This window comes from Sceloporus undulatus, chromosome 5, assembly GCF_019175285.1.
Source record: "Sceloporus undulatus isolate JIND9_A2432 ecotype Alabama chromosome 5, SceUnd_v1.1, whole genome shotgun sequence".
In the NCBI taxonomy this organism is placed as follows: Eukaryota; Metazoa; Chordata; class Lepidosauria; order Squamata; family Phrynosomatidae; genus Sceloporus; species Sceloporus undulatus.
In genome coordinates, this window is record NC_056526.1 from 144,517,016 (window position 1) to 144,544,151 (window position 27,136).

General features: G+C 38.2%; 1 protein-coding gene across 10 annotated transcripts in view; it reads right to left on the minus strand.

The window, feature by feature from the left end:
- Positions 1-1,008: 1,008 nt before the first annotated feature.
- The window catches only part of ARFIP1 (ADP ribosylation factor interacting protein 1), a 63,768-nt gene continuing 37,640 nt past the window's right edge, over positions 1,009-27,136 (minus strand). For all 10 annotated transcript variants that reach the window (XM_042468245.1, XM_042468242.1, XM_042468246.1 and 7 more), the window contains 5 exons: positions 24,576-24,688; positions 17,377-17,598; positions 16,155-16,312; positions 14,473-14,647; positions 1,009-2,414 (listed from right to left, as the gene is read on the minus strand). In XM_042468245.1, coding sequence (XP_042324179.1) covers positions 2,259-2,414; positions 14,473-14,647; positions 16,155-16,312; positions 17,377-17,598; positions 24,576-24,688 — 824 coding nt within the window. In that variant the 3' untranslated portion in view covers positions 1,009-2,258. The remainder of the gene's footprint in view (positions 2,415-14,472; positions 14,648-16,154; positions 16,313-17,376; positions 17,599-24,575; positions 24,689-27,136) is intronic.

Below are 27,136 nucleotides of genomic sequence, written 5' to 3' on the forward strand. Positions count from 1 at the left end.
CCAATATTAACATCACTCCACTGGCTACCAGTTAGTTTGCCGGCAAGGTACAAAGTGTTGGTTATTACCTTTAAAGCCCTACATGGTTAAAATCCAGGTTAGCTATGGGACTGCCTGCTCCCATGTAATCTGCCCTGTACACTCAGATCCTGTGGGGGACATTTACTTCAACCAGCCAGGACTAGACTGGCAACTGTCACCCAGAGGATATTTTCATTAAACACCCCTAGAATATAGAATGAGCTGCTGGGACAGATTTGACACCTGAAAACACTGTCTGAATTTAAAACACCATTAAAGGCCCATCTCTTCCAGTAGGCCTACCCAGTTGATTTTAAACTATGAATTTTAAAATGGTATATTTTTAATTTCATATGGGATGATTTATTTTATGTTTATGTGTTTTCCCTTAAATGTGTTTAAATGGTTTTATGTGTTACCCTGCCTCAAGCCTTGGGGTAAGAAATATATTATTATTATTATTATTATTATTATTATTATTAGCATTAGCATTTAAAGTTTTGCTTTTTACATTGATTTGGATGTTTTATAGTAATGCTTTTGTCCTACCACCAAGTTCTTTGGTAAGACTTACACAAGTCCAAGTGATATGAGAACCAGTGATATGCTGCTTGTGAACAAGTGAGCAAAGAAAAGAAGAATTAATTTTTATGTGCTCCACTGCCACTTTCTTATGAACATGTTTCTTTTCCCATTGGCTAGCACTACTAGAGAAGAAAATGAACACAATTTCATTCAATAAATTAGTGCGTGACACCATGTTTCCCAGTGTTAATAACTGGATTTTGTTTTAATTTTTTTGTAAGTTGTATTGAGTCCCAATTTTGGAGAAAAGGCATGATATGAATGAATGAATGAATGAATGAATGATTGATGATGATGATGATAATAATAATAATAATAATAATTCTATTGTTAGCTGGGAAAAACAGAAAGCTAATACCGATTTCAATGTACAAATCTGATGAAATAAAGAAAACAGACTGCTGCAGCAAACATCTTTAACATGAATACAATTCATAATGGATACACATTCTGAAGAATGGTAACAAAATTAACTGCAACAGAGAAACGCTAACAGCAAAAATAACTCAAAGCTCACACAAGGGAATAAAGAGGAATGATTTAAGGTGTACTGTACTTGACAAATGCTTTACATTAAGACTAAAACATAACAATTTCAAGAAGCAACCAAATGTATTTCAACATATAATACATAATCATACAATCCATATAAGCTATGATAAGTTACTTCATGTACTTCATTTATATAAACACAAAAAGCAGGAAAATGTGCAAAAGAGATGATCCAGAACAGTGAATTTTAAAAAGGCTATGAAAAGAGAGGGGGAAAAGTGTATTTATTAACTACTGATTAGAAAAACAGAGATTCCACTAGTCAACTGACATGTTCTCAAGTTCAAACAAAAGCATACACGGTCCAGACTGGCCTTAGTCTATCTATCTCTTTATGAAGAGATCAATCCAAACAGGGCTTCCTACAGATTATGTACACTGTGTAGAAAGAACTGCAAAAGGCACTTTTGAATTTAAGGCAAGTAAAGGTATGATTTTTTAAAATAGAAAGTTAAGAATTAAATCAGTAGAGCAAAGCTCTGCTTTCTTTCTTAGTATATTATCTTTACAATGTTAAATGTGTGTTAAAAGGTTCAGACCAAGATGATATTTCAAAATTTAGTGTTTCTGAACATGCAAATGGAAAGACCCAACATTTTTTAAAAAGGTATTTGCTGCAATTCCACATATCAGCCAGGCACTGAGTTTGTGGGTGTTGCTTGATGGCCCTGTATTATTACGCTAAAATATTTGTTCTTTAAATACAATTACATGAAAAAGGAATCTTTAGAGATGTTTAATACATTTATATAAAATATCAGATGTTGATACAAATCATAGGCATCAATCTCCCTTTGGAAAAATTCTCATATAGCCATCACAATTACCAGAAATCACAAACATATTTGTCAGTGCAAATCTATATTTCCGTAATACAGAAAACCATCCACCCTCAAATACAAAACGTTGTTACTAAAATGACAAATTACATTTGGTTATATCCACCTTCCCAAATTACTACAGTATTCATTATCAAGGGGGGAGAAATTAAAGCTGCTTGTGCAAATATCATTACAAACAGTCCTCCTTTGTAAGTTCCTTGATTCTCATTAGCAATACAAGATCTTCAGTTGATAGAGAGATCTTTGTGCCCAGTTCTCTTACTGATCTTCAAGCCAGGATGGAGCATCTACTCCAGGCGTTTTCAATTTGATATGGAATAGCTTAAGTGTCTGTTCAAGCTGCTTCTGATTTCCTGCAAAATATGCTGCAATGGCATTGTGGAACAGAACAAGCTGATTGTGCAATACTTTGACCTGCAGACAAGGACAACAAAAGTTAAAGAAAAAACAATACTGAAGCTAAGGACCAGGTATTCACTTACATGTTTTAATATCACCCTTCCCTTACATTCTACATTTTGACCAACACTACTCCAAATGAAGACCCTCCATCCCTGTAGAGGCAGAGCTGTGTTCAGGAGCTTTCATTGTTAGGAGATAAACAAGAGCACTCTCACTAGTAGCAAAGATGACCAAACTAAGGCTGCTGTACTTGAGACAAATCATAATATGATGAGACTCACTGAAAAAGATGACAATGCTTGGTAAAGTGTAATGCAGTAGGAAAAGAGGAAGAACAACTACAAGAGGACTGATTCAATGAAAAAAGCCATGATCCTGAATTTGTAAGATTTGAGCAAGGCAGTTGATTCATTCATTTAGGTTATAGACAAATATAAAAATAAAAGGCATAAAGTATATAAAAGTACACAAAACCTGCACTAAATATTAATATCTAACAGTTTCCATCTAATACCCCCAAAATTAAAATCTCATTGCTAGCACATACACTTAAATGTCTAACAAGATTTCTGTATTATAATTTCTCCCCTAATATTTGTCTCTGAGTAGTAATAGTACAAGGGACAGAATCTAGCAACCTTCTCAGTAATTTTAGAGTCTAAGTCCCAAAGCAAGAGGGCGAGATAAAATCTTTCTTTTCTCCCTTTGAATTTTTGTAAAACTGCAGTGATTATTCTAGAATTAGTATATTGATAAACTGAACAATACAATAGAACATGATCAAGCTAGATTTAAACATGGGCATGTACTCTTGCCATGTTATTGTTTTTTTAATATTTACCTTCCAAAATGGTTGATGGCAGAACGTTATGATGTGCCACAGTAAAAGCAAATCTAAATTTATAGATTATTAAATTAGTAAAATATATGGGATGGGCAAATGATACTTCTTTATTACCCAGTTTATAAATGTTCCTAGCCAAACAACAATGATTTTTTGGATCAATGTCCTATATACACTGCCCCAGAGCTGATCTGGCCCTCATATATCTCATTTGTCATAAGACATTTTGTGAGAAACCGCATAAGAATATTTTTTTTTGTTTACCATCTGTTTCCAAGAAAAGAGGTAATTATCTGCTATTGTCAATGGAGCTAACCCACAGGGTATAAACATAAACTCCAGCCAATAATTGTACATAAGAATCCAAGCCCTAGCCTCAACACAAATTAGGCCTGCCTCAAGTTGTATGGCTGCATTAGAAACACAATATAAGACTGCAAAAATACTTCTCAAAAATTTTGTTTAATGACCTCATCCGGCTGCTTCTCCGTGGCCCAGAAAAGGGGTATCTCCTTGGGGCTTCATGCCACCGGTGCTAAAGAGGAGAAAGGGGCAGCTCTGCATCGTCGGCGTGGCCGTTTGGTTGCCGCGCCGATGCACGCACCCAAAAGGAGCTCCTTTTCGTGCCACTGGTAAGTCGCAATAAGTGCCCTCCAGTGGCGCGCGACGTGTCCTGTGCAAAGTGCCATTCGGATACATCACACAGAGCATGTCATGGATGCGCGCCCTGTGTGGGCGGGGCTGCGCAATCATGGTGGCGCCCACACGGGCTATTGTTCGGGAGCGTGTAGTTATTGCGCACGCCACATTTGGGCCATCTGTCTCAGCCCTAAGTCTACAAATAAATGAATAATAGTTACTGAGCATTCTTCAGTGTTCTTCAAAGTGCTGTTGTTGAAAAGCAATTCAGTCACTATTCCATACTAACTTTTCAAAAAGAAGGACTCACGTCCTAGTTATATAACAATAACAATGTATTTTAATAAACAATGTCCTAAGGAGTACAGGACCTATAAGTGTTAGTGTTTCTTGAAAGGAATATAAAACACTGAAGGAGATTAATAAAATTAAGTTGTGAAAAAAGAGAATGACAACTTGTCACATACATCCTCACAACTTTGATCCACGGTCGGCTAACTACTGTATTCTTAACATGTAGCTGAACTATTAGCCAATGACAGAGGATAAAGCGTCCCCCTATTGATTTATTGCATTTTAACATAACTGGAAAATCAGTTACTACATAAATGTTCTTAATGCCAGTTAAACATCATGTTTGAAACTTTCTTCTGTAGTTTTTAATGCTGAACTCTACATGCCATCCCTTCTCTAAATAGCTCAGGTTATTCTTCCAGCCTCCCTCTATAAGGCATAGTGAGTTGTTTATGAAAAACCTCCAGGTGCATCATCTGTCACAGAACTCAAAACCTCTGTCTAAGTGAAACATAATTTGAAGTTGAAGGCTTTCATGGCCGGCATCCATAGTTTTTTGTGGGTTTTTCGGGCTATGTGGCCACGTTCTAGAAGAGTTTCTTTCTGACATTTCACCAGCATCCGTGGCTGGCATTTTCAGAGATGCCAGTCACAGATGCTGGCGAAGCCTCAGGAAGAAACTCTTCTAGAACATGGCCACATAGCCCGAAAAACCCACAAAAACCTATGAAACATATTTGCTAACATATAAATAAAATACACCATCTGATGTGGTCAGAAATCAACTTCTGCTCAGTTCCACAGCTAGAAGAACATCTGATATCACAATAACATCAAATTTATACAACCTCAAGAAAAACCAGAAACAGTATGATATGAATAGGCAATATGTGACTAATCTGCTCATGAGAAACAGGTAGAATTTGTTTATAAACAATGCATCTTTACTAATTATATCAACAGACCATTTTTAATATTCAAGCCAGTTTAAGGTTTAATCAGAGAAGGCCTAAGGGAGAGGGGGAATGAAACTGAGGAAAGTAGCAGGCATCAGGAGACCTTAATGCTGCAACCATGAACATATTTACTTGGATTTAAGCTCCATGTCACTTAGGTATTCCTAAGCAAACAGTGTTTAAAATTCAATGCTGGATTTCAGATTTATATAATTTATTTCATAAAAAGAACATGAAATGTAAAAGCTTACATTGAGAATTCATTAACACTAGGCTTTAAATCATAGCAAGGTCATTGCTATAGGACATTACTTCCTTTGTAAGAAGTCTATAAGTGAAATAGAAAACTCCAAAGTAGGGATTTGGGGAGCTTGTCTTGTGAACTATAGAAGCCAAAAGGTCACCAGCGGAGGATGTGACTTGACAATCAACCTTTTCCCTCCAAGAACACAGGCCCAACTGAGTAAGATAAATGGGAACTAAACTCTCAGTCATTAATCAGTTCTGTATAGTGTTTGAAGTAATTTCCAAGCAAGCATTCTATAAAAGATTTAAAGTGCACTAAGTGTGCTATATCTGAAGAAGAACTATGCTTTCGAGGTGAAATTTCTTAACCACGTTTTTGGACTCGTATGTTCAGCCATCCCAAGATGTGTCTTCCACAATTTTTGGCCACTTCCTCTGTGTGTGTGTGTGTGTGTATATGTGCATTGTACAACTAAGGAGATGCATCTATACAAAATGATTTCTACTACAGAAAAAATTCAACAAGGTATTTGACCTCCCTGTTTGGCATTTTGTTTTGTTCTTTCTCCTCCACCTCCATATATAAAGAGTGATGAACTTCAGGTATCTAGAACATTAAATCAAGTGTATGGCATATATTTTAAGTCTACAGAGGTGCCTCAGCACTGTATTTGTTTCTGCTGCAGCAGACCAAGTTAACTAGCACACTGAAAATCTGCTACATCAGTTCTTACATCCATTGTGGCCACAAGGTAAATACAGATTTTAGCCAATGTTCCCCTGGAGATGCCAAAGCGGATGGTAGAAATCTTGCAACACAGCAAAATAAAAGTAATTGTGAAAAACACAAAAAGTGCTGTAGGGCAATAATTAGTTTAAAGTCCACAACCACTTCCTCTGCTTTCTTAACTATTCCTAGTCTTTTGAGCATTTCTAACCAAAGGCTGGGAAAGTATGTTTGTGTGTGAACTACGTGGGATGGACAACTTAAAAATAATTTGAACATCTGATTACAGTACTCAGACAGCAAACCTAGGCAACATTACTATGTCTTCCTGATTGAATACTATTGTGAATTAGATGTATGTATTAGCTTATAGCACACTATGTATTTAATGACATACTGTAATAGTCTTGGCAATACTCTTACATACCAATAGAACAACAAATAAAAGGTAGAAGATGTTCAAAAGCCCAGACAGGTTTAACAGAGTCAACTTTTAGCCAGCCAAAGAACTGGTGGCTCCACACAATATTAGGTGAATGATGATAAAAGATTAAAGGTACTGTTATTAAGACAGATTTAAAATAAGATACATTTTACAGACATACTACACTCCCAGTTCTAATTGCTCTAGCACTTCTGTATCTTTTTTACTTCTGTTTTGAGCTCAAATATTGTCCAAGGCATTCAGTTTCCAATGTCTTCCTCAGTGTCTCCTCTGCCAATAAAAGCTCCTTTTTCTCTTCTGATACTATAAGCTGATTATATGCTCAGGAAAAGCAGATGACAAGCCTACTAAGACTTTGCCACATGATAATACAAGTAGAGGTGTGAGTGTGAGAAAAATACGAAAGTATGTGCTCAGTCAGCTTCTCCATATAAATAACAGAACTTTTGGGGCAGACAAGGATATTCATTTAGAAGGGCATGGTCTGTACACTTATTTCTCATAGGGAATTCTATTAGCCCTGCAGCAGGGACGTAGCTAGGATTTTAGGAAGGGGGGGGGTCCAGACTAAGTGCCACCATTATAATGGGGCTTGAGTGCGGCGGCGCAGCAGCACACACCATTCAATTTTTCTAATGAGGGTGGGGTCCAGGACCCCCAGATCCCCCCCCCTTGGCTACATCCCTGCCTGCAGGCTTCAGTTTGAGAGAAAAGGTACATTTAACAGCAAACAGGAATAATAAGGTATGGTTGCTTAATCTGTGAGTTACATACTAAAACCACATCTACAAAACTAATTTTTCCAAGCATATGGAACAGACTAAATCTAAAAATATCTTCAGATATGCTTTTGAGTGCAGTAGATTTATGGTGTCAAGGTTTTTTTTAGCAAAAAATCTATCAGAAGACTGCAAAGATTTTTAAATGGCAAGTTTGGTTGAACTTATAGCAGCAACTGAAATAAATGTGTGCATGCATACGGGTTATCTGTGACAAAAATCATGTGTAAGTCTCATTGTTTTCAATATCTAACACTTTAAAACCACCATCCTTCAGAAAATACAAAGCTTAGTATAAATTCAGCATATTAAGGAAGGAAACTATATGCACCATCATCCCCTGCCAGCCACCTAAGATCAACACAGAGCAAAAACAGGATATTGCAAAACAATCCACTCTCTTTGATCCTCCCAAAGGGTAAGTAAACTACCCTGCACTGCACTGTCTGTAATAAAATATAGTTAAGGACAAAGTTTTGCAATCTAGAAACCCGTGAAATTATTTTCAGGTAATTTTTTATATTCATCCTCTTTTGTTTTCTCACCAAACAGGGTCAGACATAATGTTAAAGGATGATTTAGTATTCTGACTATTATATAAAAATAATTTCATTGACTTCTAGATTGCAAAACTTTGTCATTTACTGTATGTTATTGAATACAAAACAGTGCAAAATGCTTCTATATACCTGTATGATTGAATTTTCAAATATCAATTATTCCTTCTTCTATTCTTGCAAATTACCAAACCCCTCCCACGTCTTCAGCCTTCCCCGACAGCCCCCAACTTTTGAACTACTAGTCTAGTTATTATAAAGAAGTAATTAAGCTAAACAGGGTCAGCTCTGGTTAGTACATGGATAGGAGTCTGCCAACAAATACCAGGTGCTTTAGATTATTCAGAGGAAGAAAGTGACACAATCACCTCTTGAGTATTCCTTTTTAAGAAAACTCTATGAAATTAATGGGGTCACCATAAATTGAAAGGCGATTTAAAGGCATGTGCTCACAAACACAATTAAATAGCCTGTGTTTAGGCTATATGTGGGAATGTTCCTTCATGAGGAATGTTCGTCCATGAACAAGATTCCTGCACTGAGAAAACTAGCATACTATGGGGCAAGCTGGGGACTCCTCTCCAGCAGCAAGGGGAAAAAATATGGAACAACATTCAATCATATGTATGCTACATTCAGACCATGGTGACATGGTACAAACACAGAGGACTCAATCCAATGCAACAACTCACAGGAGCACTGGTGCTTTTTTTCTCCTTCCCTCAACACCTCGTAGTGCTGAAAAGTTGTCCTGGTTGAGAAATTCCCTGACAGCAGGTTTCAAGGCCCACAGAAAGGCTGTGGGAGCAAACAGCAATTGCTTAAAATTTCCTCTACTATCATTCTGTGACATATAAAGGATCCCACCTGCATATTCTCAAATATCCACACTACATTCAAGCTGGAGCATGAATTGGGTTATATTCCATTTTATATTTCTGTGATTAGTCATAGAAATGAGTTGCGAAAGCACTAAATTCCATGGGAGCAACTTACTATGGGTAGAGATTCCAACTAGCATAGAGACTTTAGCAGATGGAAACAATTTGCTTGTTTGGTCATCTATGCACTCAGATTGCCACTTCCTGTCCCTCAGGTATTCATCCTCTTTTGTGTTCTCTCTGAACTGAGTCAGAGATAATGTTAAAGGAAGGCTTAGCATTATAGTTATGATTCTTCACATATTTGCCTATGTATTCTCATTCATATAATTTAGTTCTAATACTTTGATACTAATTAGTTTTAATAAACAATGTTAAAACAATTCAAAATTCAGAAATTGTAAACTGCAAGTTTATTGTTATTTCTATTGTTATTGTTATTCCTTAGGTGGTAATGGGGTGTTGAGAGGATATTACTTTTTTAAAGACAAAAAAAAAGAGGTGTGTGTGTATGGTATTTTTTTTAAATCCTTTAACACACTTTAAAATAACATTCCAGGCTTTGGGAGTAGTTTTCTTTTTCTTTTCTTTTTTGAGGTATGTGTGTGTGGAGGGACACCAGTTTGTGTGCCAGCAGCACATGTATACTTTGTGGGCTCTCTCCAAACCTAGCAGGATCTTCCAGAACTGCCACAGATTGCCTCACTTGGAAATTTATACCAAACGTTTGGAATATAGTCATTTTAGAATCTCTCATCCTTGCTGCTGCAAATTTGCCGAGATCTGCAAATGTGCAGATATGGGTGGTTACATTTAATGAAGCACAATCTGTGCAAATACACACTAGGCCGGTATAACAGGTAGTTCTACCAACTGTGAAGAGCTCTTGACAACTTGCAGACACTTACTTGTGTGCTATGTCACTACAATTTTTTATTCATTGTTAAGGGAGCAAATATATCAACTTATCTTAATATCTGAAGAGTTGACAAACCACCTTTCCCTCAGGGGACCTATGAAGTCATTGTGACAGAAGTCAAAAGAAAATCAACTTTATAATAGCTGAAACTCAAATTTCTATTTGCTGAAAATGAAGTGAAGGAGATGTGTTGCATTTCATGGTAACAGATGACCATTTGCAAAATAGGGAAATCATGATTATTTGCCATGACAAGGTTTCAAAATGTTCCTCTTTTCCTTCCTCCCTTCAACCCCACATATCAGTTGTGGCTTCTATACAGTCTCTGCACATGTACTGTGCCATGATTTAATACAAACATGTGGCCCCATGAAAAAGTTATCTGGATGGTTAATAATAAACAATAACAGTTTAAATACAAAATAGACCTTAAAATGATAAAATTAAAAGAAACATAAAATGCAAGTACAAATAGTTTCACAGCAATTCCCTGATAAAGAGCAAATAGTTTAAAAGCAAGGAGCCCAGAGTAAATGAATGTAAAGGGTCTGGGTGAACTGCAAGATCTTCATCTGGTACACTACAGTGATTGTGTCTGGAAAACCTTTACCAGGAACTACAAAAGCTGCAGCAGGGTCATTAGACATAGCAGGCAAAAGTCACATATGGTCTAATAATCATCCTCTATAAGGTTATTATACCATATAAAAAGGTAAAGGTTTTCCCTTGACAAGATTGTCTAGCCATGTCCAACTGTAGGGGCCGATGATCATCTCTGTTATTAAGCCGAAAAGCCAGTGTTGTCAAAGACAACTCTGTGATCATGCTAATTATCCTCTAATAAAACAGCTGGATGAAAAAATAACCCCTGACTGCAAACTGATTCTTCAGGGGACTATGATTCCATTTGACCATCATGCATCACATGTATGAACCACTAACCAAAACATGTGTCTTGTCTGGACTGACTGAACAGACTTCCTTTGTCATCATCTAGTCTATTACCATTACAAAAGCACAGGCAGCCATGTCTGTGTCGAACTATCATATGACACAAACCTGGGTGTTATCTGCATTCAGGTTACATCTCAAGACAAAATCTCTATATGACCTCTCCCAGAAACAGGTTGTTGTACAATCTCAAAGCACTAATGGTGAACGTTGAGCAGTAATCTCCCAGCACCATCTTTTGAAATGGTCATCTAAGAAGTAGCAGAATCACTGCCAAGTGGTGTCTTTCGCAACCAACCAAAATAGCCTACCCAGAAGGGTACAATGACTAACAGCATTAAAAGCTTCTTAGGTGTCCAGGAAAATCAACAGGGTCACACTCCCCTTATTGTGACACTTTGTAGGATGACCAAGACAATTTGCCCTCAAACCAGTTCTGAATCCAAAAACAAAGTGAGGGCTTATAGTAATTAGTTTCTGCTAAGAGTGAGGGGATTTGAGCAGTCATCACATGTTGTTAATGTAGACTGGGTTCAGCATAGCTTTAAAAAATGTAGAAGAATATTCCCACATTCAGTGGGACATTTCTATTGAGGTTGCTATCCCCTCTGTGATAAACTGAAGAAGATATGAATGGCACAGTTGGCTGGATTTGATGAAGTATTGTATATATTCGACTATACACCGACCTCATGTATAAGTTGAAGGCAGGTTTTGGGGCCCAAATTAGGTATTTTGGTATGACCCGTAGATAAATCGAAGATAAAATTTAAGGGCATGTAACAAAGGATGTAAAGGATGAAGCCAAGGAAAGCGATTCCAAAGAATTTACAAAATGCCAGCAGGCATAAATTTTTCTGCTTACCCTAAAGGCTGGATGGATAAGGAGGAAACTACTACCATCATTTTCCAGCCAGAAGTGATGCCACATTAGAGAAAGTAGAGGCGGTTGGTGCTTGTTTTATGGACTATGCTCTCACGTTTTGCTACTTTACTCAGAGAAGGGGATGGTGCCTTTTTTGGATAATGATTAACATACAGTACTTACACTGACCCATGGATAAGTTGACCCAGGTTTTGGGGGGTCAATTTTGTGACTAAAATTTCTATACATGAGTATATACAGTAAATTGTATTTTCTTTAGGCTTCATTAATGTAAGATCATCTAACGCAATGCGATTGTAGGCTGCATCAATAGAAATATAGTGTTTAGATCAAGGGAAGTAATAGTGCCATTGTATCCTGCTTTGGTCAGGCCCCAACTGGAATACTGTGTCCCATTCTGGGCACCACAATTCAAAAAGGATGTTGAGAAACTGGAGCATGTCCAAAGGAGGGTGACTAAAATAGTAAAGGGTATGGAAACCATGCCCTATAAGGAATGACTTGAAGAGCTGGGGATGTTTAGCCTGGATAAGAGAAGGTTAAAAGGTGATATAATAGCCCTGTTTAAATAATTGATGGGATGTCATAATGAGTAGGGAGGAAGCTTGTTTTCTGCTGTCCCAGAGAACAGGACCCGGAACAATGGATGCAAGCTACAAGAGAAGAGATTCCACCTCAACATTAGGAGGAACTTCTTTACAGTAAGGGCTGTTCGACAGGGGGACACACTCCCTCCGAGACTGGTGGAATCTCCTTCCTTGGAGGCATTTAAACAGAGGCTGGATGGTCATCTGTTGGGTATGCTTTGATTGAGAGTTTCTGCATGGCTGGTGGCTGGACTGGATAGCCCTTGTGGTCTCTTCCAACTCTATATGTCTGTTGCATAACACATATTTAGACAAAATACTCTTATTTGGTTAGAAAAGTGTCTCCAACAGCAGTAGAAATGGAATGTAATAACGGTAACCCATGTACATGGACCAATTTTCTTAAATTGAAGGCTCTGATTTCTTAATACACCCTATGCCAGAAAAGGAAATCTTAAATTATGTTTTGGGCTATACTGTACACACTGAAATGAATCAAGTAGAATTACAACCCCTTTCTCCTTATTTCATCAGACAAAATGATTGCTCTGGAATCTACTATCCATGTTTCTGCCTCACTTTCCTTTGCAGTACTATTATTAATAGCTTTGGTGAACTATCATTACAATTTTGATAGACTGTTATCTATGACAGAAGCAAAAACTTTTGCCTTTGAATCTGCAGCTTAGCACCCCAAATTACTTGCAGTATTCCATGTTTTCCCTTTCCTAAACTGTGAATTTCTACATTTCTTCAGTCCTTTCATATGAACTCAAAGGATCCTTATGAATAGCAGGGTGCATTATCAATTCCTGCTTCTATTTTGCTAAATATAATACTGTAACCGTTTTTGTACAGCACACCAAAGGGGGAAAAACACATTGTGGATTAAAAGAAGCAATCAGCCTACTGAAATCAGTGGGAAGTAAGTTAATCACAGCAAAAGAAGTCTCCCTGATTTCAAAACATTACTTAGGCCCCATTTTCACTAGTCCATTTGCTCTGGATAGAACTGAGTAGATCTGGATGCCTCCATACCGAATCAGCCAGTTACAAGTGCCCACTACCCTTTACCTTGATCGGGGCAATTTGCCACTCTGAAGTTCACATTTGCAGTACCACTTTAAAATGGAGCCTCCTTTGTTGTCAATCAAATTCACTTCCGCTATTGTCAAAAGTGACATATCCTACAGCCATTGGCCAACCGAATGGGTGTTTTCCCCCTCCTTTAAAAAAAAAAAACTGGCGGCAGTGTGCGCACATTCTGTCAATTTGTCAAATTTAAAAACCTCCAGGTGTGTGTGTGTGTTGTGTGTATTTGGGTCATTACAGATTATGGCACCCCTAAAACGACCCCATCCTGGGATTTTCTTGGCAAGATTGGTTCTGAGGAGATTTGCCATTGCCTTTACCCTGAGGCTGAGAGTGTGTGACTCCCCCAAAGTCATGGGTTTCCACAGCCTTCCTCTAGCTTCCCCTTTGCTTCCAGCCCAGCATTTCCTCGTCTTTGGAACCTCTACCCTTCGCTTCCAGCCCAATGCCATCTCCGAAGCCCTTGCCTCCTCCCCAGACGCCAGCCTCTTCCCTTCCCTTCCCTTCCATCCCAAAGCATTCGCATAATCTGTCACAATAAACAAAAGCAGTCACACATTGTATCAGTTTGCCAAATTGAAAGGAAACGTTTGTAACATTCGTATTGTAGCATTCGCATATTCTGTCACACACACAAAAAAATAATTTTTAAAAAATGCCACTTGCAAAGTGACCTGCTGTGATGGCAGCAAGCAAATGAAAGGGAAATTTAGTACAAGCAGACACATTCTATTGATATGTATCAACCTGTAGTACAAACATTCGCATAATCTGTCAAAAATAAAATTACAAAAGAGAGAGAGAGAGAGAGAGAGAGAAAGCTGCCTGCGAGAGGGGAGGCATGTTCCATTCTCTGCCCTCCCTCTGACCTAAATCCCTCCCCTGAACCTGACCAGGGCCAAGTTCACATTTGCTGGTAGCAGGGAAGAAATGGGTTTTCCTAAAAGACATGGAAAATAATCCACTTTCAGAAAAACTGCTCTAAGGGGGATTTGACCTGGATTAGGTGTGCAAAACCCTAATTCTGATGTGTTTAAACCAGTGCCAATGGGAACTTCCGACTTTTAATCCGGGTTACAATTCAGTACAAAAGGTAGTCTGAATGGCCCCTTAGTTCTCACCATAATTCAAGTAGTGTTAAAAAAAAAAGCATGATAGATTTCTTGTTACCTAAAAATCAAATTAGATTACACAATGAATTTTACCTCAAGTTGAATTTTGAGCAGCCAATAAGTTATACAGCATATATGAAGATGCAGGTCCTTACCTTGTTCTCCTCCAAAAACTTCAATTTAACTGATACATCACTACGCATTTTGTCATATTTCTCTTTATGAATCTGGAATAACTGTTGTGATTGCTCAATCTTTGGTAAGGTATTTGCATCACGTGGGCCAAGATTCAGTTCTTCTAGATCAGTGCGATAAGCATCATATTCAATCCTTAGAAGAAAGAGTTAATACAATCTGTAGAGAGCCATGGCAACACCTAGCCTAAGCATATACTTTATGAGAATACTTTACAGTTTTTACAAGCTAGAGAGGTAATACCCTAATTTGAGTACACAATATGGACTGAAATAGTCATGTAAGTACCAGACTAATTTGGAAAGGACCAACTGAATTTCCAAAGTTGAACTATTCCGAACTAAATAAAATTATGGAGAAAAGGATCACCCCTCCTTCTTGACCCCTTCTATTCTAAATCTGAGTCTCTTATGGATATTTGACATAGAAAGGAGGACAGGAGTAGTAAGATACATTTCCACCATGGTTAAAATAGTTAGATAAGCAAACCAAAATATTTCCATTCCTGTGCTTGGCAAAAATTGGCTACTATGTTGGAAGCCTCAACAATAGAGTTCATGTAATAGTCTGTTTGTAAAAGAACTGACAGTGGGCTCCTTCCTGTCTCTTTTTGCACAGAGAATGTCTAGAACATGATTGCTACAGACTTCATTCAATAGTTGAATAAACCAAGATTCACATTTTTAAAACTCATCTCAGCCGCCTCATTGCCACAAAATTCTTTCAGCATTATTAAAACTGTTAATAATTTAACAAATAGTTATTATTAAAAGAATATCCCTATTTTGTACCACAGATCTCTACCTTCTCCTTCAAATGTGAGTATCTTCACTTTCGTGTATACAGTAGCACTGTAGGGTACAACTGAACCATTTTAACCTACGATAATCAATTCAATGTTCAAGCCAATAGATAAAATTGAATACACTCTGTTGTAAACCATATGATTTCAAACTCCCTATTGTAAACTTGAAATGTTTAGGTTAATCACCATCAGAATGTAAATAGCTAATGGTAACATTGTGTATAAGCCATCTACATAAAAGTAATTTATTTCACAGGAAGAACGTTCTTTGCAGTTTTCACATCAGCTGCCATTCTCAAAGAGAAAAGCCACTTTAATAATGAACAGAAGACTGCTGATTCAATAATAGGAAGAGACCTGCCACAGCAGAGGAGGGAACCATGTGGCCCACCAGAGATTATACAAATAAAATGCCTATCATCCACAGCTAAAATAGGAAATGATAGAAAATGCTGGGAGCTGCCGTGCAACAACATCTGAAGGGCAGCATGATTCTCACTCCTATACTGCAGGGAACTCTAGGAAAAAAGCTTTGGTTCCATAACATGGGTCCCTCATATGGTTCTAAATATAACTGTTAGGATTATAGCATCTATATGTAGGATTTAAATCTGTCTTTGTAGACAATGGGCAGATTAATCACACTTACAACAGAACCATCCAAGTCCATTTGATTTTATTTAATCTTGGATATTAATGGATCTGCTCCAATTATGGTTATATCTGAAACCAAGCATATGTCTGTATGTGATCTAAACTGAAATTTCAACAAGTGATAAGGTTATTTCTCAAAGCTATATACTTTTAAAAGATAGTAAACAGTGGCTACATGATTACCTGGCACTTTCATATTGCTTCACAGTCAGTAATGTGTCTTCGATAGTCTTATTTACCAAAGTGTTCACACTGGCAATAAAAAAATTAATTGCTCCAAGGAGAGTTTCACCATTTTTAGCAAGAAGTTTCTGAGTATCTGCATTGTATCCAAATTCCTCCTGTTAACAGAATGGAAATACAATTATGTTACTGAGTGTCAACCCACTATAGTAACACAATTACGCTCACCTTAAAACTGCCAGTGCAAATAACTTGCTGATCTTCAATCAGTCGCGCTCAAAGTGTCTTCACCATTTAAAAGGCTTGCAACAGCACCTTTCCACATACATGATTTTAAGTATAGCATACATATTTTTTCTTTGATATAAGATGTACAGAACCGTCTCCTTGCTTTGGAAAAACAACACTCCTAAAAGGAATACTATACAATCTGCCCTTGCCTTATGCAGGGAATCTCCTCTGGACACCCCCCCATGTAATGCAAAAAGCATGTATGCTTGAGCCACATTAGATATAATGGGATTTTTATGCCGCGGGTGCGCGCGCCATTCCCCCATCCTCCCAGCAGCTTCTGTGTAAGGTGGCAGCCACCTATAATGAGCCCGCATATGGGGCGGGCTCACTGTATATACTCATGTATAAGTCTAGAAATTTTAATCAAAAAATTAACCCCAAAAACCTAAGCTGACTTATCTACGAGTTAATGTAAGTACTGTACTTTGACTCTTATAAAAAAGGAATCATTTCCTGCTGAAAGGCAAAACTGTTAACTTTCCTGGAAGCACTGACCCCTCTCTACTCCCTCATCCATCCAGCCTTTGGTGTGAGCACAAACAGTTATGCCTACTGGAATTTTGTAATTTTTTTGACATTGTTTTCTTTTGTTTCATCCTTTAGATCCTTTGTTACATGAGTCTAAATTTATCCTCAGGTCATATCAAAATCCCCAATTTTGACTCTGGAATCTGCCCTCGACTTATACATGAGATTGACTTATAGTCTAGTATATATGGTATATTCAGTCCTATACTAACAATATTACAAGTATTAAAACTGGCAGAGATTAACTAATGTTAGTGTTCAAATGCAAGCCAAGAACTCAATCCTGTTATATTTTGATAATTCTACCAGACATTTCCAATACAATTTTAGCCATTTTCACTGTGACGATTTCCAATGAACCTGTAAACAGACTATTTTTCTAATGCAAACAAAGTCTTACATGGAGTTCTAGTGATTTCAAACTCAGGTCTGCAAATGCATCTCCAAGCTGTCGTTGGGTATGCACCATCTGGAAAAGCTGAGTTGACAAGGTCTGTGCCAGCTTCAAGACATTCTCATACTTTTTTTTGTTATCCCGTAGAATTTCAATTTGTGCTTCCAATTCTAGATCTACTGTTCGTGAGCCTCGGCCAAGTTTTTCAGAGATAATTTGACGAGTACACTGCATAGTGTGCAAAACAAAATTTAAAATGATTAAGATTACAATTAAGTGTATGTTCCTTGTACTCAGTACAACATATAATCATACTGTAATGTCCACCAGTTAAAATATACTAAATTTACCTGCTTGGCATCTTCAAACACCTTTCCAAATACTGACTATTTCAGTGAGGAGATTAATTTGTGCTCAAAAAAGAAGTTGTGTGGTCAAAATCATACTGATATAATATTGACAGCAGTTTTTATTATTACTCACAAAGAAGTCTTAAAACTACCTTTATTCTGTTTGAAATATAATGAAGTGTTTGACTATGAAAGAGCAAAATGTTGTGGAATTAAGATCCCTACTAAAATCAAGTCGAAACATGAAAGGGGAGAAAGTGAAGCCCCTTCTCCGAGGAAAAAGAATTGGGTCCCAGGAATGGACAGTCCTGACTGTACTCTAAGGCACAGCTTACTGTATGTTATTTGATATGGTGGACCACCAAACCCTGCTCCGTCATGCCACAGACCCTGTACCATATTTATGCCATGTTATTATGGCATTTGTTTCATTTTTTGGAAACTGACAGCAGGACCAGAAGCTTATGGTACTGGCCTGCACACCACCCCTTCATGTAACACTGCTCAAAAGCCATCTCCATGACAAATACTTTAGCATAAAAGATTCATTTTACATTTAAAAGATGCTTAGGGATGGGGTGGACTCACTACAGGGAATACAGTCAAGCCCAAATTCTCTTCCCCAACAAGATTCTAGGCTTCTTGCTTTCCCTTTGCCTCTCCTTCCCTTCCCATCCCAGCTGACAGAGGAGTTGTGCTGACATCTCCTAACCCACTTTCCCCGTCTGTGACCCTAGAAGAGTGGTGCAGATTGTCCTGTTCCAGGTGCTATCTATAACCCTCCATTCCTGGACTTCTCCCTACTTGAGGACCCAGGGATAGCTGTGTAAAGACATCCTCTTTTAAAAATCATGTTTTGCTTAATTAGACTGTATTCTAGAAGAATGGTTCAAAACTCACCTATAGCAAAACAAACAAACAAAAAACAACCTGCAATGTTAAACACAAGTATGTACAGTTGCCCCTCCTTCCTTGCAGACTTGAGATCCGTGTTCTTGATTATACACAGAGGGACAACCTCCATTATCCTCAATGGGGCACACCCCCGTGGCACACGCCCTGCACATGCTTGCGGGGGCACACCCAATTCAAGTCTACGGGGCTTGGATAAGTGTGAGTCTCCATTTTTGCAGGGAGTCCAGAATGGATCCCCAGCAAAAACAGAGGGCTGACTGTATTTTGAATAATAGAGCTCAGATTTCAGTTTATATTACAATGAAGCAGGCTATGAAAATGCTTTGCAGTGGTAGTTGTGAGCAGAATCTGGAGCTATACATGGTAATCTGAATGGAATAACATTTTAAGGAACAAGCTATTAACTTAGTAAGCATGTGACTGAAGATTTACATCATAAATAACAATTACTTTTTCCTATTTGTGAAAATAATCCTTTTAGCAAGCAAAATGGGTCTTTCCTACAAAAGAGAACAAGTGTATTTTCCTGGCTAAAGGGAAAATGTCATTTTGGGTTATTTCTGCTATGTAGAGGTTTCGGGGGGGGGGGGGAAGCTCATTAAAAAGATTAACTCATCCTGAAAAATGGAGAACAGATGACTTTAGTGTTAGTCCCTTTTTAAGAGCACTTTAAGTTAGAATGCTGTAACAAAGCTGATCAGTATTCTAAAGAGCCAAGCAGATACCAGAAAGAATGCACAAAGATTTCTTGTTCCTCACTTGCGCAGCTACCCCTCTTCAAAAGCTAAAAGCTGCTTGATTCATGTAATAGCTAATGTAATGCTCCTCATGTTCAGGAAAGAAGAGATAAATATAAACCTATTCCTCTCACATGAGTGGACATAGCTGTCCCCAATCTCCTCCCTCTTCAACTGCTTCTTGCTTATGGAATCAATAGCTACTGTGAGAAATACAATCCCTATCTAGTGCCAGTGTAATGGTAACTTTACTTATATGCAGTCTCATTTTCATAGATGCTAGAACCTGCCCATGCTTCAGAATGACAGTTAGGTTACCACCCTAATCCTTTCTTGCCTTGACACGTGGGTATGAGCAAAAGCACATGCCATATGAATTTCTTACCCTAACAAGCTAAGCATTTGCCTCTCCAATAATAATGTCTTATTTTTTATTTGTACAGCCTAAATATGTGAATAGGATTACTGGTGCAGTACAGCATATGTACACTAGATCCTTATCCTTTGAGGCTAATTAAAATGGCCCCAAAAGGGTGTAGTCAATGTCCCCTTATAAGGCAGAGCTTCAACATACTTAAAGGAAGCAGCTGTAAGACCTCTGTTAAAAACCCGTCCTTGAATCCATGTTGTTTAACTTTTGGCCAGTGTTCAACACTCTATTTTGGGGCAATGTACTGGAATGGGTAGTGGCCCCAGCTCCAATCTATTTCAATCTTTTAGGTCTGGTTGTGGGATGGAGACAGCTTTCATCATCTCAGTAAATGATCTTCACTGGAAATTGAATAAGGTAAGTGTGTCCCTGTTGGACCTCTTAGCAGTTTTTGCTTTCTGGGCTGCCTTTCTGGGGTGGGACTTAGAAGCATTTTTACAGTGATTCCATTCCTTCCTGGAGGGGATGAACCCGAAAGATGTGGAGAGAATTCCCATGTGACTTTTTGTCTGTTGGACAAGACAAAGTACTCCCTGAAGGTTCTATCTTGTCTCCCATGCACATGAAAGCACTGGTACAGGCTGTCTGGAAGTTAGGGGTTCAGTTCCACTAGTATTCAGATGATTCCTAACTTTGTTTTTCCCTTATACTAAGCTTTAGTGAAGTTGTTTTGATTTTAAATCAATAATGGACTGGAAAGGGACAAACAAATTGAAGGTTAACCTAGATAAGACAGAGGTTGAAACAGATACATGAACACATAGAGATTCAGTCAATGCTGGAGGAAATTAACTCTCTCCTCCTGACACACACTTACTGTTTGGATGTACTCGTGGATTCAGTCTTGAGCCTGGAGTCCCGTTTTTTGTGATTACTAGGAATACTTTTGCACAGTTAAAGCTAACATGCTAACTATGCCTGATGTCAGATCTGGTCATAGTGATAAATGCCTTAATTACGTCCCCTTTGGATTACTGAAACATGCTTTGAGATGCCTTTGAAAATTGTTCAACTGGTCTAAAGAGCATACAACTTCCTTGCTACACAGCTACAAAGGCTACTTGTCTGTTTCTGGGCAAAATCTGAAGCACAGTTTATTACAAAGCTATATACAGCTTGCGTCCAGGATATCTGACAGATCACATTTTCCCACATGAGTCTGGGCTTTGAGATTTTCAGGAGATAGCGCTCTCTCCATCTCATTGTCTTCATAAGCATGTCTATTGGAGACATAAGACAAGGCTTTCTCAGTGGCTACCCCTAGATTCTGGAGCTCCCTTTCAGTGGAGATTAGAACAGCCCCCTAATTGCTTTCCTTACACCAGTTGACAAAGACTTTTTTATTCCAACAGGTTTTCAAGAAATAAATGTGTGTAGGTTTTTTGTGGGGGTTTTTGGGGCTATGAGGTCGTGTTCTAGAAGAGTTTATTCCTGACATTTTGCCAGCAGCTATGGCTGACATCTTCAAAGAATGCTGGAATTTCACAGATGCCGGCCATGAAAGGCTTCGATTTCACGTTGGACATCTCTATGGGGAGAAACTGTTCCAAGACACCAAGAGACTGGAAAAACTTTGGAACAGGAGAGCACATCTACTCTGCTCACCAGCCTTCCTGCTATGCTGCAGAGACACAGATACCATACCATACTTTCTCACAGCAAAAAGGACCTTAAAATCTCCACAGGCCAACCGTATCTACAACCGAATGGAACATGCACTGTTATGGGAAAGAATACACACCACCCACAAAGAACTGGCAAACACAGAAAAGGAGATGCTATCACTCCACCTCAGCATCAGTCAAAAAATGAACATCCAAGCCTGGGACAAAATTGGCAGCCTCACCTACAGAAAAATGGAAAAAGATATGGCAGACCACACTGAAAGACAGAAACAAAAATTCAACAAGTGTCACAAGCATCAGCTGAAACCCTTGCTGGACACATCAAGAACCATTATCGATCTGACAGAGCAGCAACTTTCAAAAGAAAAAACATCCATTCTGGCCAAAAGAGGCAACTTTGCAGTTACCATCACCAGTTGAGGACATCATTGCCCAGGTTGAATCCACCCTCCACCATCTCCCAGAGAAGGAAACGGAAGAGATAGGAGAAACAGCAACGGGAAACCACCATCCATTAACATAACCAAAAAAGAAAAAGAAAAAACCCATCAAGGACCTCAATTCACACCCAGAAATCATCATTCTCCCAGCACACAAAGGCAATGCCACAGTAATCACCGAAACAGAACAATATAAACAAAAAATCAAGGAACTCCTGGATCCTGCAATATACAAAAAATTGAAACAAGACCTGACCAACAAAATCACCAGGAAAATGAACACCTTGATTAAAAACTCCTAATTCCAAAAAACCACATGCCAAAATTTATCCAAATCTGAGACTCTCCCTCCAAGATTGTATGGACTTCCCAAGATCCACAAGGATTACATTCCACTCATTAAATAAATGGACACCCTGTAGGCCTTGCCATCCAACAACAAGACAATACACAGATTAACATGCACATCGCCTCCTTTCAACCAGTCAGCTACAGCTGCTGGTGAAATGTCAGGAATAAACTCTTCTAGATCACAGCATCATACCCTGAAAATACCCCCCCCCCCAAAAAAAAACCTGCATGCTGGCCATGAAAGCCTTTGACTTCACAATAGATATGTGTTTTTTAAAATAAGGGAATGAATCTAATCATATGAAATCCGAATTCTGGTGGCACACTGGTTAAATACCGGCACTGAAGCCAAAACATTGTGAGTTCAGTCCTGCAGGGCTCCAGGTTGACTCAACTTTCCATCCTTTTGTAGGCCCATAAAATGAGTACCCAGCTTGTTGTGGCCAATTAGCCAATACATTGTAAACCGTTCACAGAGTGCTCAGCACTATAAAGTGACATAGAAATACAAGTGTCATTGCTATTGCTAACTACAAAGGTTTTATTGTGATATTAAAAATCGATTTAATCCAGTGATCCTCTGACATGGCTCTCAGTCACGTATGCACTATGAAATGTAGACAGACTGCACGATTATTCATAGCATACTGCTTTGACTCTTTACAATGTACTTGCATTTATTCAATATAACCTTTTCCTCATTCGTTGTTGAAACAGGAACTAAATTGCACCAATCTAATGTAAGTGTGTTGAAGCAAGCATGTAGCTTGTTCTCCCATGATATGTCAGTTGCTATATGGGAGGCACATAGGGTTGAAGACAAAACAAGCTGAATTTGTTCCATGACATATTTGTGAATGGTGTGGAAAAGCCTGTTTAGTTTCTCCATGCGAGTGTATACGGTATATACTCGTCTATAAGTTGAAAAATGAATACCAAAATATTGACCTCCAAATCCAATATACAGGTCAATACGATAATCCTGCTCAGAATGTTCCTAAAAGAAGTCCCACCGATCACTCCAATTTCCTTATTTTGGCAGCGCTGCCCAATCAAGAAGAGTCTGTGTGTGTGTGTTTGTTGCTGGTTTGCTAGAGAGATTCAAAAGTCCTGCTGCATTCGCAAGGAAAGGAGGTGTGTTTGTGTGTGTGTGTGTGTGTGTGTGTGTGTTGCTGGTTTGCTAGGTAGATTCAAAGGTCCTGCTGGATTTGCACAGAAAGGAGCTGCGTTTCTGTATAGTGTGTGTGTTTGTTGCTGGTTTGCTAGAGAGATTCCAAAGACCCACTGCACTTGCAAGGAGAGAGTGTGCATGTGATGACTGGTGCTTCACTGATGCTCTTGCTTTGTCCTTTATATCCTTTGTTACATGCCCCTAAATTGTACCCTCAATTTATCAATGGATCATATCAAAATTCATAATTTTGGCCACAAAACCTGACCTCGACTTATATGTGAGGTTGACTTATACACGAGTATATATGCTATATATGAGATATGACTCCTTGCCATGAGAAAGGTGTATCTTGTTAACTACCATAGGTATCTGAACAAGAAATTCACTGATGGCTAGCTATACAGTATATTCTTGAGTTTTTCTATTTTCCAGGTTGAAACTGACATGGTCACTGTTTATGGAATACAGAAAATAATTATACCAGACAAGCAAAATATCATTCAGAAGTTTTTTGTATTTTTAATTACAGGTATATATGCAGTTGTAGGAGCAATCTGAACGAGTGAGGGATTCTTGTCACAGTAAGGAATGATTTTTTTCCTGATTAAGGGAGTGGCATTAACCTTGCTGAGAACCTGCTGCAAGATGACATAAAAATCTCCACCCTGATCACAAAGCAGCTCCATAGACAAACAAATTACCTCTTGGCTTGCAATCTGAAATCCTGACTATAAGACATACCATAAACAGGCATAACTATGAAACTCAATTAGTGATGCAAATTCTCACCAAATTCAGCAGTTCTGTTAGGAGACAACCATTTTGAATGTCTCCACTGTTGTTTTTATCTACTTAGTTTCAGTACAGTTATATGGGTGCATGAAAACATATGTCCTATGGGTAGCTTAAAGAAATCACAGCATTAGTGAATATCCCACTTGAAGGCAATCAAGCTCACCCAGTACTCAAAATAAGCTTAGAGAAATAAACTTGAAAAAACATTATGTTCCTTATTACACATCACTTTTTCAAAAACCTCTCTTTCCCCACCCCCAAAAGTCACTGTGACAAAAGATTAAGTTTTTAAAACCCATGCCAGTCTCTCAGCCTTCAAGTTCTGGTAAAATACCAAATCCTTTTACATGTGATATACCACAACTGCAACAGTGAAGCCAATACAAACCTTGTAAGTGTTCAGACTCCATCTTCTTACAAGCTCTAGTTTTTCCATTGCTGGATTCTTTGTCTCCTCTGCTAGAACAACTGGTCCACTTTTTTGTTGCATTCCTACATTGCCTGTTTAAGCCATATGTAAGAAATCAAGTCCAAACATTAAGTAGCTGACTTCAGTAGCTGAATTAAACAAAAGGCTATGAATAAAAGTATTTTCAGTTTAACTCTAAAAGGTATAGCTCATTCATCTTTGTGTTACTATTATACTAATGATTGTTCAGGCATTTGTTTTTAAGTTAGTATTACTAATATTTTGGAGCTCTTAATTAAATAGCTTTAAAATATTCTGATTCTCTTGAACTAGCAGGTTGGTAGAAAATTCTATAGAGCCGACCCAATTCATTAATGCATTTGGCAGGTAATTATTCACAGTATAAAACTAGAAAAATTGTTCCAACACACAATTTACCAAAACTGAATGGGATAAAACACAGGTAGGATTTTCCCAGACATTATTATATTTTATATCTATATTTATAAAAAATCCCAGGAATATGTTTCACTAAAGCTCATGAATAGTAACCCTTTCAAATCTCACCACAACAACCACAGCTGCAAACCTAAGCATATTTAATTGGGAGCAAATGCTATCAAGCTCAGTGGGAGTTGCTTCACAATTAAGAGGCATTGTATCAATTTGCAAGAGTACTTCTGCCTGTTTTATCTAGCAACATCTTCTCATTTAGGAAAAAAAAGTTCCATCAGGAATGAGAACAGACTTCCCCATGACTAAGACACAATGAAGGGTAGAAATAGATCCACCTGACTATTAATTACTATTTTTGCAATTAACTATTGCAGTAAGTGCAAAGTCTACCTCATAGATGCTTTATGCTGTCAATGGAACAGTGGCATTTCTCACTCTCCAGTCCCATCTTACTTCTACAGCACCTCACTCACAATTTCAGAAAGAGGTTACTCAGGAAACTTCAAATTTATTAAAAATGAGGATTCTTTTTAATATGTCTGCAGTTGCCAGTGTGATAAACCTTTTAAATATGAAGCAGGCACCTACTAAATCTCACAACATGACATGCTGGGAACTTGCAATTGTGTCAGATGCCTACGTTATGCCTACTATGTGTTTTATGTACATTATTCATCTCCCCTTTCAGGTGCTCTTACATGTAGTAAGGTATATGTGAAGTAGTCCTGAGTAAGCCCACAGAGCTTCAGAAAGTGGGGACTTTTCTTCTGGCCCAAGGAATCACATGTCAAAGATAGACATCACTTTTGAATGTGAATAGGTTAATAATAAATGGCCACCCTCTTCTCTTACTCACACATTCACACAAAATAGAAACAGGGACTAAAACGTCACCAGTACAACCTTCCCTACAGTTGCACTCCCATGCAAGGTTGGAAACAGTGAAATACTTCTTTCAAAAAAGAGTCTTGTGGCCTCATTAGATCTTCCCCACCCACTGATCCCTATGATGAAATTTATATTTGAAACATGTCTTTGATGTCAATGAAATACATTTAATTCTATTAATGCTAAACCTGGCATTATGAGAGAATCAGAATACTTTAAGTAAGGGAAGCAGAGCCCAGCCGGGGAGGTTCCATAGGCCTGAGGTTCCCAGCTAATTTTAGTGACTACTGCAAAGACACAGCAATGCATAGAAGAGAGAAAAACTGCATTCAGATCAACCAGAAAGCTTTTTCAGAGATCATATAGTCATCATTCTTTAGGGTGTTCAAAAGTAATATGTTTCAGTGTAGCCTGCCACCACAAAAATTAAGACTCTTAATACATTTCGAAAATTAAGACCCTCAAATCAAGAGATAAAGTGGAATCCATTCATGTAAACAGATTAGTAGAAGAATCTCAAACAAAACAATGAATTCAAAATGGACACCATTACCATGCTGTAATTAGTTCACATATATGTAGGGAATTCTTCCCTCACTTTTTCAAGTTCATTCTTATTACAAATATCCATTAGATTCTAATGGTTCTCAAACTTCCTAATGCTGTGACTCTTTAATATAGTTCCTCATGTTGTGGTGACCCCCGCAACCATAAAATTCGGTTCTTAAAACCATCAGAAATATCTGTTTTCCTATGGTCTTAGGCAACCCCTGTGAAAGGGTCATTCAACCCATAGGTTGAGAACCGCTGCATTAGAAAGATCCAGAAAAAGGCAAAACACTGAAGCCTGAGTTGATTGTTGCAGTGTTGCAGAGTCTACCTAAATGGCCAATTCCTCTCCCCTGAAGGCATTGGGATGGGGTGGTGGTGTTGCTATTCCTCTACCCTTGGCAGCTTTTTGCTATGGAATTTCACAGTGCTCTTCTATCTTCTATGCTATTTGATATCTGCATGAAGCTCTTAGGAGAGGTTGTAAAGAGATCTCACCAATATGTGCATGACACCCAGAAACTTCTCTCCTGTTCATCAAAGCCAAGTGAGGCACTGGCTGTTATGAATCAGTGCCTGGGTGTGGTAATGGATTGAATGGTCAGAAAACTGAGACTTAATCCAGACAAGAGGAAAGTACAGTACTG